The sequence below is a fragment of the Balaenoptera ricei genome, chromosome 11 (assembly GCF_028023285.1).
Source record: "Balaenoptera ricei isolate mBalRic1 chromosome 11, mBalRic1.hap2, whole genome shotgun sequence".
Taxonomy (NCBI): domain Eukaryota; kingdom Metazoa; phylum Chordata; class Mammalia; order Artiodactyla; family Balaenopteridae; genus Balaenoptera; species Balaenoptera ricei.
The window spans coordinates 105,810,550-105,825,320 of NC_082649.1; the positions used below are offsets into that span (position 1 = coordinate 105,810,550).

General features: G+C 53.7%; 1 protein-coding gene across 2 annotated transcripts in view; it reads right to left on the reverse strand.

Annotated features, from left to right (window-relative positions):
• Positions 1 to 14,771, reverse strand: part of PODXL2 (podocalyxin like 2) — a 32,866-nt gene that overhangs the window by 576 nt on the left and 17,519 nt on the right. The window contains exons 3-8 of one of the 2 annotated variants that reach the window (XM_059940519.1): positions 10,495 to 10,787; positions 10,066 to 10,263; positions 9,350 to 9,424; positions 3,670 to 3,826; positions 3,323 to 3,384; positions 430 to 609 (exon numbers count right to left, since the gene is read on the reverse strand). In XM_059940519.1, the coding sequence (XP_059796502.1) occupies positions 430 to 609; positions 3,323 to 3,384; positions 3,670 to 3,826; positions 9,350 to 9,424; positions 10,066 to 10,263; positions 10,495 to 10,787 (965 nt within the window). Of the gene's footprint in view, positions 1 to 429; positions 610 to 3,322; positions 3,385 to 3,669; positions 3,827 to 9,349; positions 9,425 to 10,065; positions 10,788 to 14,771 lie in introns of both variants that reach the window. The other variant, XM_059940518.1, reaches the window with a different exon arrangement.

The following is a 14,771-nucleotide window of genomic DNA, read 5'->3' on the forward strand; positions in this document are numbered from 1 at the left end:
ACACCATCTGATCCCTCCCACCACCACCCACCCCTTCTAAAGGGACTCATGGGAAACAGGAGCCTTGTGCCCGGGCCCCTCCTTTGCGGGGAGCTGCCAAGCTGCTGGAGCCTCCTCTTGACCCCAAGCCAGGGCCTGTCTGGTGAGGCATCCACAGGAGCCCAGGCCTGCAAGGGACTGCGGCCAGGAGCGGCCCTGCGGGTGCAGCCAACGTCCCACTCCCTGCACCTCCAGCACCGGATGCGAGGCTGGCGCCCTGCAGAGGGCAACTGGGGGCCAGGCCCGGCACTAGCGCCGCGCCCGCAGTCGGCCCACCGGCAGCTGAGGACCCAGAGTCTCTGACGACGCCTGAGCTTGCCGGGCACCCCTTCCCTCACCGGCACCACCGCGGCCCAGCCCCCGGCCCCACTGGGCTCCACGCTCGCTCACCACGTGTTTCAGCTTGGGCAGCCGGCGCTGCCAGCAGTTATAGAGCAGGCCGAGCACGATGATGATGACGCAGATGGCGCCGATGACCACCAGCACCACAAAGAGCGTCCCGTAGTCGCTGCGTACCTGGCTGGCCCGGGCCTGGCAGCTGCTGGTGGTGGAGTAGTTCTGGATGCCAATCTGGGGGCGGGAGGGGCCCGGTTCCTTAGCCGAGGTCCTAGGGTGCCAGGGCTCCCCACAGGGCCCGTGGGGTCGGAGCTCAGGGACGCGGAACAGGCTTGGAACAAGCTCCCTCAGAGGCCTGGACCTGTGCTCAGCGAGGACCCTGCCCGATCCCCACCCCACCTGCCTGCGGGCGCCTCCATCCCCAGACTCCTCACAAGCCCGCAGTGGCTCTGACCCTGCTGCAGCCGACGTTGGGCCCTAAACCCACCTGCTGGGGGCCCTAACCCCCCACTGAGGTTGGCCCCATGCTGGCAGTCACAATCCACACTGTCCCCACCAGCTTGAAAAAGGACAAGAGCAGCTGTGAAGCTCTCCCCTCACATTCTCCACCACACACCGCAAGGAATCGCAAACACAGCTTCTACCTTGGGAGGCAGGGGTGTCCCAGTATCATTATGGCCATTGTGGGCCAGAGAGAGTGCACGGGGGGCTGGGGATGGTCCACGTCCTCGGCCACTCCCAGTCTCCCAGCTTCCTCCCTCTTCCCACTGGAGTGGTCACCAATGTCATTTACTGCCCAGCACCCCCCCCCCCCCGACACTGCGGGTTGTCTTGAGTGGGCGGCCTTCTCTGGCCAAGTGGCTGCTCTGTCCCCACCGGGTCAGGCAGACGCTCTCCACAATCAGCATCTCGGGTGGAGGAAAGCAGGAAAGGCGAGGCGCCATCATCACATGACAGGTGCCAGGGTGAGGGTGCCATCCACTGGCTCCGGCGCAGAGACCTGGGAGCCCCTTTCTAAAGCCAGGTATTAGCTCTTCTTCCTGTGAACCACCTGTATATTTCCAGTACTTTCTCTATTCACTTTTTAAGTGATCAAGGCTCAGTTTTCCTGCTAGATTCACCACCAATGCACGTGCTAAATCTGCCCACTAATATATGTCCAAAGACCGAGCATGCTTTTCGGCTGAATCAGTCTGAATGAAACATCCGGTAAAGCCAGAATACCCAGGGGAGGGAAGAAGCAGAAGGGTCTGTAAAAAAAGGTTAAACCCAAGTTTCCACCAGCCCCCAAGTGTTCATGAACCCCAAATCTCACAACTGGACCGGCCCCCCATGGCTACCCAGGTGATGTAGATACAGCATCACGGTGAAAGGCCTAGGCTCTTGAATCTCTCAGGCCTGGTCCAAAGCCTGGCTCGGCCACGCACTAGCTGTGCCATTTTGGGCAAGTCACCTCCCTGCTCTGGGTTTCAGCTCCCGTCTTAAATGGGGCACCTACGGTACTCAACAGGGGGCCTTATTTACTGCTTACAACCCCGCGGTGGTGCTCAGGGCCGAGTGAGAGAACCCAGTCTGGCACTCAGCACACTTATCAAAAAGCCGCAAACCACCACGGAGGCCACCCCCAGCCTGGCGTGGACTAGATAAGGAGGCGGGGCCCACGTGCACGTGTGCCTCAGCTCTGTCAACAAACACTGGAGGGCTCTCGAGGGACTTCCCTGGTGGTCCAGGGGCTAAGACTCCACGCTCCCAATGCAGGGGGCCTGGGTTCGATCACTGGTTACGAAACTAGATCCCACATGCCACAACTAAGAGTTCACATGCCACAACTAAAGATCCCTCATGCCACAACTAAGACCCGACACAGCCAAATAAATAAATATATAAAAAACAAACTAAAAACACTGCAAGGGGCTTCCCTGGTGGCGCAGTGGTTAAGAATCCGCCTGCCAATGCAGAGGACATGGGTTCGAGCCCCGGTCCGGGAAGATACCGCGGAGCAACTCAGCCAGTGTGCCACAATTACTGAGCCTGCGACAACTACTGAGCCCGCGTGTCACAACTACTGAAGCATACGCACCTAGAGCCCGTGCTCTGCAACAAGAGAAGCCACCACAATGAGAAGCCGCTGCACCGCAACAGAGAGTAACCCCCACTCGCCGCAACTAGAGAAAGCCCATGCACAGCAACGATGACCCAACGGAGCCAAAAATTAAATAAATAAATAAATAAATAAATAAATAAATAAATAAATAAATAAAAACAAAAAAAACAAATACTGCAGGGCTCTCGAGAACTAAGGGGACTGATAAGGCCCCTGGATTCCAGTGAGTGGACGGGGCCTGGAGGACGCGGGCTGTCCTCAAGAAGGGAGGTGAGGAACTGCACTTCCTCCTCTGGGGAAGGTGGATCTGGAGTAGAGGTCGGCCAGCCTGTCTCCTCAGCCCAGGTCCCTGGGGCCGGCCAGGTGTGCGGTGGACTGCCTGGGTCGCCCCCCATCCCCCCCGCCCCGGGGCTCCCGAGCTGGCCCAGCGCCGCGACTCTCAGTGGGGAGTGCCTGGTGACACTTTCTTTTGTGCCTTTTGGAACTGCGCCACGTTCTCCCCACCCACCAGGCTTCTGCACGATTTCCTGGCCAGACGTGGTGCTTCTCCGCCATCCACCAGAGAACTCTGCTTACCCTCCAAGATCCCCTCGGGGGGGCCCCTCCCTCTGCGTCCTCTCCTGACCACCTCCCTCCACGGCTTGGGTCTGCGCCTGCTGTCGCATGTCGCACACACCGCAGCTGGTAGCTCCGTGCTCCTCGGGAGCTGGGCCTCGGAGACCGGAGACAGGAGCTGTCCAGAGCTGCTTCAGGCCGCACCCCGCCACGCAGGCCCTCACGCCTCAGGGAAGGCAGCCCCGCCCCAGAGTTTTAGGGGTGCAGGGAGCACGGCCGCGCTCTTACCTCCAGCAGGCTCCTGCGGATGTCGCCCAGCATGGAGAGGACGTCTTGAGTGGGCACCACCCCTGGGGAAACGCACCATCAGTGCAGCCCTGGACGCAGCGGTGCTCGGGCTCCTGACCCTCGGACCCCCTGTCTGAGCCTCCGAGCCTCACTCCCCAGCCTGGAGCCCACGCACACCATGACCTGCACCTGCTGCCCACCCGCTGGCCCACCTATGGTGGGTGTGGCTTCCGGCAGCCACACCCACGGCCCCTCCCCCACCACACACAGCACATGGGCCTGCGCCTCCCTCCCGACCAGGGAGTCCAGTTAGGGCTCAGCCTGCCTTCCCCGCAGCCCCCGCTCACCCTGCTCGCCCACCAAGGCCATCAGCAGGCGCTGCTCCTTCTCGCTGGGCTTGCTCAGGGAGATGTGCCAGTCCCCGTGGCGGCCGCTGCCGTGGCGGGGCAGCACCCCCTCCACCAGGGCCAGGAGCTGCAGCCCCCGGTGCCGCCGGAACACCTCCTACGAGGGCAGAGAGAAAGCCCCGCGTTCGGTGAGGGGTGGCGCCCCCCGACCCTAGCCTCTAGGCCTGGGCCCCTCTGACCCGGGAAAGGCCAGCGGGCTGCCCAGAGGGGCTGCTCAGGGAGCTCTGCGGACCGCGGAGGAGGCTGTGAGCCCAGCCTCGGGGGACAGTGGGCACAGAAAGACCCAAGTTCACTTGGTCCCTGCAGGTGTCCAGGTGCCCCCTCCTGCCTTGGCCTCTTGCACTCACGCAGGGCCTGAGCGTCCAGACGTGTCACGTGAGGGACGAGTATGTGGGGGGTGGGGGGACAAGAGAGTGCACGTCAATACGGCCACCAAAACGGGAGGAGAGGCGGGAGGCATCCTCCCCAAACTCCCCTCCGCCTGACACTGGAGAGATAGGGCTCAAAGCTGGGGAGTCAAGAAAGAGTCTGCAGTAGAGAAGAAATGTGTGGACACCGAGGCGGGAAAGCGGGGCGGGGGGGGGGGGTGCGGGGGGTGATGAACTGGGAGATTGGGGTTGACATACATACACTAATATGTATAAAATAGATTAAAAAAAAAAAGACGTCTGCGTCCTCACAGGGTGCAGCGGTGACCAGGAGAATTAGCAGAGATGGCCATCATGGTAGAGCCCTGGCAGCAGGGAGGGGCAGGAGAAGGGGAAAGGAGACTTCTTTCCCATCTGACACTCCTGTGCTGCTTAGACTTCCTTCAGCTTGTACACAGGTAATTACACAACTTAAAAACAAAAGCGAGAGGCTGGCACTGAACAGGAGCTCGGCACGGGGCAGGAGGCCTTGCCTCTGGCTCCCGGCCTGTCACGGTCCCTTCCTGGCCCATCTGGGAATAGGCCCTCCTCGGGCCGGGTCCCCCGACCCCTGGCCCCCAGCAGCCCCTCCCTGCTGTACGTGGGCTCCTGCCTCCAATGCTCCCAGCCGCGGGGCCGCGAGCCAGGTGTCTCTGCCCCTGAGACACAGGCGTCTCTCCAGGCCAGCCCTGTGGGCTCTCCTTTCTGCTGGGGCCCAAGCTAAGGAGCGTGGCTGCCATGCTACCAACGTGACGAAGTGCCTTGCTGCCATGGCAAGTGCCCAGTGCAGGCTCTCACGAGCGTTAGGCTCAGCAGCCTAAGAGAAGCCTGCTCAGTTCCACACCTGGGAGAAGGCTGGTACCTGGAGGTGGCCCGAGCGAGCGGCTCGGGAAGCCCCAGCTCCTGAAATGGCCGCTACCGTCGGTGCGCGCGTGCAGGGGAGGGGAAGCCGTGCCTGAGCCCTCCTTGGGGCGGCGCCCCCCCGCGCGTGTGTGGGCTGCAGCCCTGTGCTCCACCACCTGCGCACACCCCCCATTTTCGGGGTCCAGATGTTTGCCTGGCTTAAGCCCTAGACCCACAAAGTCAGTTCTGGGAGGGTCTGATGACTAGGTATTTCATACCATTTATTCTGTAGATGGGAACTGAGCGTCAGTGGCCTGAGGAAAAAGCCTTGGCTTTGGAATCAAATATGGATTCAAATCTTGGTTCTGCCATTTATCAGCTCTGTGACCTTTAGCAACATACTGTACCTCTCTGAGCCTCAGTTTCCCCATCTGAAAATGTGGGCATCGGTCCTAAATCCATGGGCTTACTGTGAGGATTGAAAGTACTTATTCAATCATAGGTGCTGGGACAACTGGATATCTCAGCAGAAAAGAAAAATCATACCTGGACTCATACTTCACACCATACACCAAAGTCAATTTCAGATGCATTTCAGATCTAAAGCTTTTAGAAACAAGCATGGCCTTGGAGTAGGCAAACATTTCTAAATTGGACCCAAAACCACTAACCATGAACGAAAAAATTGATAAGTTGGAGTATTTTATGATGAAGTTTAAAAAAAATTAAGAACATCCATTTATCAGAGGGTACTATTAAGAGGGTGAAAAGGCACCCCACAGAGTAGGAGAAAACATTTACAATATGTATACGAGACAGAGGTTTCATATCCAGGACATATAAATAATTTACAGACATCAATAAATAAAAAGTCAGATAACCCAGTCGATAAATGAGCAAAAGGGCTGATGAGGCACTTGACAAAAAGAGGCTAAAACACACATGAAAAGTTGTTCAACTTTGTTAATCATCAGGGAAATGCAAGGTAAAACCACAAAGTGATGCCACCACACCACATACCTCGCAAAATGGTTAAAATGAAAACCACCACCGATGGCCGGCAGACATGGCAGCCCCAGAGCACCCAGGCGCTGCCGCAGACTCACTGGCACGGTCACCGTGGAAAGTCTCTGGACAGCATCCAGTGAAGGTGAACGTACGCGTACACGATGACCCCACGGCACCACCCGTCGGAATGTGCCCGGGTGCCCACCCGCCAAAGCGCAGGTCCCAGAACCTCCAGAGCAGCAGATCCACAACACCTGAAACTGAAGCTCCCCAACGTCTGTCACCAGTCAAAGGGATAAAGAGAACGAGCGTGAACACACGGCAACACACGCAACGATACAGGTGAATCTCAAAAGCAAGATGTTGAAGCACAAAAAGCCAGACAGAATATTACACACTCAATGACGCCACTTATGTAAAGTTCAAAAGCATGCAAAATTAATTCATGGCATTACAAGCCAATAAGATGGTTCCCTTGAGGAAACAGTGTCTGGAAGGGAGAGTAAGAGGGGCCTCAGGGGCTGCCGACCGTGTTTTGTGTCCTCATGTGACAGCCTGCTGCGCTGCACATGTCTGACCCGTGCCCTTTTCTGGCTGTACATGGTGAGGCATGAGGACGCCCCTCGAGTGTAGCACACTCAGGATGTGACCTGTCTTCCCTGCTGACTCCTGGGCAGGTGACCCTCCCTGCACGTCACACTGTTTTTCCCAGTGCAGGGGCCCCAGTGCCCCTGCTACGGTCCAGGCCCTGAGGTTATACGCCAACTCCTCCAAGTGACTGTGGGGGGAATGTAGGATGGTGCAGCTGCTGCAGGAAACAGTATGGCAGTTCCTCAAAAGATTAGAGATAAAATCACCAGATGATCTGGGAATTCCACTTCTGCATATATACCAAAAGGACTGAAAGCAGAGTCTGGGAGAGATATTTGTACATCAAGTTCATAGCGGGATTATTCACAACAGCTAAAACATGTCTATCAGCAAATGAACAGATAAACAAAATGTGGTCCATCCACACAATGGAATATTACTCAGCCTTAAAAAGGAAGGAAATTCTGATGCCTGCTACAACTGGTACAAACCTTGAGGACATTATGCTCAGTGAAACCAGCCAGTCACAAAAAGACAAATACTGTGTGATCCCACTAACACGAGGGACCCAGAGCACTCAGATTCACAGAGACAGAAAGTAGAAGGGTGGCTGAGAGAGGGGGAAATGGAGTTGTTTAATGGGGACAGAACTGCAGTTTTTGCAAGATGAAAAAGTTCTGGGGATCTGTTTCACAGTAATGTAAATGTACTTAACACAACCGTACACTTAAAAATGATTAGAATGATAAATTTTATGTTAGATTTTTTTACAATTAAAAAATCCACCGTAAAAAATAATATTGACTAATTAGGTGGATGTCAAGTATTAAATGAGAATAACAAACCAGACAAAAACAGGGAAAGCAGAATGAAAGCATTTTAACTTCTATGTGTTCTTTGGGAAGAGAACAGAGACATTAACTTTAGACTTCATTGTTCAAGTATGTGCACCCCAAATTCCAGAGTCTCAAGTCCCCATAAAAGCCATGAGGGCTCCTTGAAGAATGTTGATTCCGTGTCCGGGGAAGGGAACATTCAAGAACAGCCTGGAACATCCTCGTACACAGAAAGCAGGGAAACTATCAAACACTGAAGGTTGGTCAAAAGGACTCAGAAGCCAACTCTGAGTTGAGGCTTTCACTGGCCAAAGATGGGGCTGTAGGCAAAGCAGGCTGCCCGCCACTCAGTTCCACAAGGATCAAGTCTTAAGCCACTGCAGTCGCTGACCTACACTCTGAGAGGAATGCAGGACGAAGCATTCTGTGTCTGGATATATGGGCCCCCAGAGAGTTAAAATGTATACTAAGGAAGAATGGCATTGACCCCAGATTCCTGCATTGTCCCACACAGAGAAAAGCACTCAAATCATTAACTGAGACATCTGGTCCTCAAGGCCAGCAGTGACCTTTTCCTGAGGTCTCCGCTGCAGGCATCCTCGTCACCGAAGTTCATGTGTATCCTGGTCCGTCCCCCCGAGAGGCTGTCTCCCAGGCCACCGTCCTCAGACACTGAATAAACTCAACTCACAGCCCTTACGTTGCGCTTTTTTTCCAGTTAACAGAGTGAGCATCAGCAAGACTAATAACTGCCCTGGATTAAAACACATCAACGATGTTACAATCTATCACTTTATAAAGATGCTGGGAAAAAGAGAACACCTCACTGGTCACTTTTGGATTAAACGTGTGCATGTACTTTAACTTTTCTCCCAAACACACTGAACAAGAATGAAGGTTTTTTTTTAAGGTCTAAAACCACAAAGACAAAACCACAACAAAACAGCAAAGGAGACAAGAGCCACAGCACGTGATCACCGGAAGCGGATGGGTGAGTTAGTTTCCCAGTTCAGCGAGCCCCAGACAGCCAGATGCTGAGCCGGACGGGGAGAGCTGCGCAGCGACCAGACTCCTCGTCCGACTTGCCAAGTGCCCTGGATAAGCAGCACCGGCTCCCCCTGGGAGAGAGAACGGAAACAGCACCAGCACAGGACCACACTGAGAGGGGGTTTAAGAAGCAATGGATCCCTAGCTCCCCCTGACACCGCACAGCTGACAAACATCCCTTCTCCCTGCAGAAGACCGGAAGCTTGTTCTTCAATGATGGTAAAATGGAGGGTCTCGGACCTTGAGGACACAAGACCCAGCTGTGGGAGGGGCTCACACTGCGAATGGGTGCAGTGAATGAACTCACCCATCAGGCACATGTGTCCCAACACAGAAACACAGCCCTCTCCCAAGCTGCTCCCAGAGCCCTGGAGACCAGCCCCATACCCTCCCTCCCTGAAGGACAGAAGTTCCTTTTTCCAAGAATCTAATCACCCAAGAGGAAGGTCCTAAAGACACTGACATGAGAAATTTTCAAATGAAATGGCCCAGCCAGACCACCCTCCAGAGAAGCTACAGTGAAGCCCACCCCCAGGCTCAAAGCTTCCGACCAGCTTTTGCTGGCCCTCCTTAAACAGCACCAAACAAACGCCGCCAGACATCTGAGGAGAGGACGCACGTGGAAAATTGAGAACAAAACTAACCAATGGGGAAAGCATCCCGTACAGGTAGAAAACAACTCTTTAAAAAACAATTTCAATATCCTCAGAGACAGACGACATCACACACAGAATCAAAAACGGAGAGGGGCAAGCACAAAGAGCCTTGGGGATTTAAAAACCCGAGAGCACTCTTTTCTCAGACGCTGGTGGGAGCCGGCTCCCCGCCCCCCCGCCCCCGAAGGGCCAGGCCACCCACCCCGGCCCGGCCCGCCCCACCAGCACTCACACAGTCCACGTTCTCCGCCATGGTCAGGATGATGTAGTTCTTTCCGGCTAGGTTGCTCCAGTCTTTGCAGATCACCTGTGCAAAGAAATAGGAAGGGCATCTGGAGGGAGGGTGGACAGCACCCTGTGAGAAGCTAGGAGGGCGAGGCCAGGCACGGGTGTCACAGCTGGGTGAGAGCAGACAGCCTCCGGAAGGTGACATGCCCAGGACCCGGCCAAGGTTCACAAACCCGATGCCTGCAGGGAGTGGAGGCGGGAGCCGTGTCACAGGGGCCCGGCTGCAGGCACCGGCCTAGAGGCTTTTGAAGGCAAACTCATGTGTAATGTACTCAAGGGCAAACAGTAGCACGCCTGTGGGCCAGATGCACAGCTGACCACCTGGGACCCCTCCTCTCCTTCTGGCGTCGGGGTGGGCGGGAGAGGAGGAGAGCAAGGGCAACTGCACAGTGGTGGGGGCCGTGGAGGTGGGGCTGGCCAGAGCGCTGCCAGCACCCACCCTCGGCGGCTGGGACGAGCAGAGGGCACCCGAACCCATGACGACTGGGCGGGGGTGCCGAGCCTGTGCACCTCAGTGTGGAGAGGACACCCACTGCTGGGCCACGAGCTGTGCCCCCCGAAGTTCTGCCCGGGATCCACCCGCTGTCCCGGGGCCCAGCAGAGCCCTCCCCATGCCGCGAGCTGGGCATGGCCGGGCAGCCCGCGAGCACCTTCACTTACCTGCGTGGAGTCCCAGGGTGTTCTAGACGGAGCGTCGGCGGTCTGCCCTTCCTGGGGCAGCTGGCTGAGGGTTTCTCGTCCCACGGCAGCAGAGGAAGGTGTCAGCTCCAGGTCTCCAGGGGCCAGTGAGAAAGAGGCTGAGGCTCCAGGGTGCGTGGGGTCTTCGTCTGAGGCCTCAGCCCCGCTGGGAGCTTCTGTCTGAGGGAACGAGGCCGGGGACGGTCCCTCCCCCGGCCGGCCGGCCAAGCCAGCTGTTCCCGCAGTGGCCTCCTCACTGGGCTCCCGAGGGGCCTCCAACTCTAGCCCGTGCCCTGCGGCTGGCAGCGCCGTGCCCCCTGCCCCCCAGTCGGCCACATCCTGACCCCCCAGGGTCACTGGACTTGGGGTGATTGTGGGCGGGGAAAGGCTCGGCTCCATGCTGCTCCCCACCTCCACACCCGAGGAGGCCTGGTCCCCAGACTCTTCGTGCCGGTGTTCGGGGGCCCCTGGGGTCTGGCTGCTGCCGGTGGGAGGAAAGCCGTGGACCTGACTTTGGGATTCTTCTTGGGACCTGGTCACAGGCAGCAGCTGCTCCTCCTCTTCCTCCTCTCCGGGGACCACATGCCAGGGTGGCTCCACCAGGCTCATCTTGGGCAGGGGAGACGGGAGGCTCGCCCCCTCTTGACTCTGGCCGGTATCCTCTATGGGACCAGCCTTCTCAGTCAGGTCTGGAAAACCGTAATCTACAGACAGAGATGGAGAGTTCATTCACGAGCTTCATCATTCGTTGATTTGCTGAGTATGTGCTGAACGGATGATAAAAAGAACCGTGAGACCCTCAGGGGAACGGGGGGGAGGTTGGACAGTTGATCGTGTGGGAAAGGAGTGGGAAATAGGCTGGATTGGTGGGGACAGACTGGGGGGACAAAGACCAGGCTGGTCCTCACTTCCTTCATGGGAATAAAACAACACAAATCTGCCACTGAAGTCCCATGACCACGGGAAGGTGCGAAGCCTACACGCTCCCCGGAGGTGGCCCGCTAACATCTGGCGCACAGGGTCCCTAAGGTGCCTTGTCTGGGCTCTCCCCGGGAGACCCCATCACGACCCTCCACCCCTTTTCTAATGGGCTGGGGTGGGGGTCTTCCAGGTGAAACCCCCCAATGAGGTCTGAGAGCCCTCTGATCACAGATGACCACCACTGTCCCTAGCCAGTGCTCTTATTCTGTAAATCAGGTCCCGACTGGGAAATGGAAGATGCTGGGAGAACAGAGAGGGGCACTGGCTGAGCCCACCCAGCGTCTGGAGCCTTCCAGCACTCACGGGGCCACTGCCGGCGGGTGGAAGGGGAGGTTCCTCTCCCTGCCATCCCTGGAACGACACTCTGAAGTAGAATACGGAGGTCTCCTGGAGACCAGGACATCTGGCTTCTCAGCGCACCCCAGGCCCCGTCAGGATAATGACACGTGAAAAGCACAGACCAGTTTTGTTGGAAATTCATTCAAATATCAGAATCTATATCTAGGTAGCAACTGTTATTGGCTGCCATTTTGTTTCAAAATAATAAATATCAAAGACAGTTCTGAAATACTGCGTAGAACTGAGAGGGCTGGGAAAGGTCTAGGGTGGTGACTGAGCTGCTCATTCTCCTCCTCCCAAATTTCTGTCATATGACAGAATTTTTTTTTTCACTGTCAAAATGAAAGTCTAAAAAATTTAGATAAATTTCTGGGAACATGGAAAGCAGATGAGATCATAAGATCAGATAATCCCTCAGCCAAAATAAACACAGGAAAAGTCAGCAGTGGAGGAGGGGGACTCTCTTTCCATCAGAATTAAGGAGAGAGAACTACTGCGGGGTTAGCAAGGACACAGAACAGAAAACTCAGGGAACACAAGATAGTTTTTAAAATTCTAATGAGTATCCTCAGAAAGACCTAAAAATATTGCATCCCTAAAATAAGAACAGGCTAATAAGAAAATCAAGTAATTTTTAAAAAAGAAAACTTCTTGGAAACTGAAACTCAATTGTTTAAATGTGAAAATTCGATAGAACAGCTAGAAGAAAAATCAAGGAAAAGTCATCAGAACAAAAGCAAAAGGAAAGAAAAGCTAAAAGATATAGGTGATCAATGTACGAAGTCTAGCAACTAGCTAATATGATTTTCAAAAAGATAGAAATAAAATGGAGAGAATAATAGCCAAACAAAGTTCCCAGGCCTCACAACATGTATCGTCATGTTGGAAAGGTAATAAACAAGGTCAGTCATAAAAGACTCACACCTAGCCTCATTCCTAAGACAGTCCAACTCTCAGAGGGCTACCTATAAAGCAACAAGAAACAGATTATCAAATCATCATCAAGCTTCTAATTAATAACACTAGATTGCAGGAAGGGAAAATGTGTTCAAAATTCTGAGGGAAGCTTATTTTGAACTTGGAGTTTTATACCCAACTAAACTATCATTCAAATGTGATTACAAAATAAAGACACTGTCATGTATGTAAGGACTTAAAGGTTTTCTTATCCACAGATTCTGAGAGAATGAATTAAGGAAGTTCTCCAAGAAATCCAAAAAGACATGGGAAATCAAGAAATATAAGAGAAATGTCATGAAAATCAATCTCAGGACAGAAGCTGGGAAGCAGGCCTAGAGAGCAATTGTTCAAATTAGAACAAGGATCCAGAGGGCTCTAAGAATTATTACTTTTCATAAGAAAAAGTATGATTTTTAGAAGCTGATCACTGAACTCCCACTATAACATTTAAATGAATAATTAAAACAGTCCACCACCCCACTTTTGTTGTTAATTATACTCTTCAGGGCAGCAGAGACTTAGTAATTTAAGATCTTCCCCTCCTCCACCCCTGCACACACTCTGTAGGGAAGCTGACCTGTTCCCCACACAGAGCAGTTGGGCTGAGGCCTGCTGGTGGGACAGTGACCACAGAACTGCTGAGGAAACCCATGACAGCCCCTAAAACTGAGCAATCTAGTACCACCTGTACAAACATGGAAGAACAGTCAAGATTCACGAGACATTTGAGGAAAGCCAGGCTCAGGAAAAAGCATGAGGGTGAGAAAGCAAAGCAACTGGCCTCTGAGAGAAGGGCTAATCTTGTCAAAAAAAGAAGCACTTTGAAGAACTGATCATTAACATCTTCAGAGATTCAAGAGACAATTATACCATAAAACAAGAAGAACAAAAATGTTTTACTTCAATAGAAGTAAGAACTTCATAACAGACCTGTTTAAAATTGAAATGCAAAATAAAAACATGACTGAAATGGGCTGGCTGACCACCTGGCGGGAATCTATGTAACAGAATGTCAGATGGGTGTTTGGGCAATAAAACATACAAAAAGCCCTTACAATCGTGCAATTTCATTCTTAGAGGATTAATCTGACAGCAATGCACAAGAATTAGATGAAGGAGGGGATGGAAGAGAGCAGAGAAGAGTTAGGGGCTTGTCACAGTGGACCAGGAGAGATAAATGGAGTGACAATAGTGGAAGTGACGAGAGAGGAACGGATGCAAGAGCTGGCCCTGGGGCAGAGGCAGCTGGCTAACGGGAGGAAGTGAGCACTGTGGGAAGAGCCATTGCATTAACAGAAACAGTGAAATCCAGAGGCAAAAAGCACTGGAAACCCTCAAGAAGCACTGTAAATAGCCAGCAGCTCAGAGAGAGCCTGGACCGTGGCAGAATGGCGAGGCACTGACCCACAGAGTCCCACTGGGGCGGGACAGTCCCCAAGGGGCAAGCTGACCAGACAACCCCTCTACTCACCCTGATGCTGACACATGCCAAACACAGGGGTCACAGTGGTCATGCTGTTGGTGACATGATCTGGGAGCCAGAAGGCTTGCCACCACCTTGCTTGTCTGAGCAACGGCAAATTCCTCAGCTACCCTGGGCTTCAGTTTTTCCTGAGACAAATGAGGATGCCCATGCCTAGGATTTCTAAGATTCTTTCTAGCATGGATATTCTAAGCTTTGGAGACACTTTTGACAAATGTGTCTTATACAAATAATATTGAAAGCAACCACTCGTCTACTGTCCTAAACAGAATAAAATAGGACTCACTAGGTTACAAGCTCCTCTGGACAAGCAGGGGGATCTTCTTCACCTGTGTCCCCAGCACCTAACACAGAGCCTGGCGAAGCGGACAAGAGAGCAAGGCCTGCTCGCTGAGCCCGTCTCCCACCTTCCACCTCCCACACCCAGGGTGTCCCCACAGGGAGAGAACAGGGCCTCCAGTCACGATGCAGAGTCTCCTTCACAATCTGCGTCAGCTCCTCTCCCCTCTCCCTAAATGTGACCACTTCCAAACCATCCGCCCTGGACTCACAATTTCTGCACTTCTTTCTCAGTGAGTTCACTGTTTCTGAAGACTTTATCTATTGCCTCAACACTAAAGTCTCCCAAATTGACATCTCCCAGCAAGCCTCCACCCTCTTCCAGCCTCTCGTCTCTGGTGACTGGACAAATCACTAACTGATGCTCACTGGTGCTGGGAATCAGCAGAATTTTCTTTTTCTACTTTTTTTTTTTTTTTTTTTTACCACCTCTCAGCATCCAAAATTATTCCTTTCCCTTTTACTGTGTGATTTCAGTTTCACTGCTTATGAACTGTATGGCCTTGGACACGGAACCTAACGTCCATGTGCCTCCTCTTCTTTACCTGTAAAAAACGAAGAGTACGCAGCACATAGGGGTGTGGTC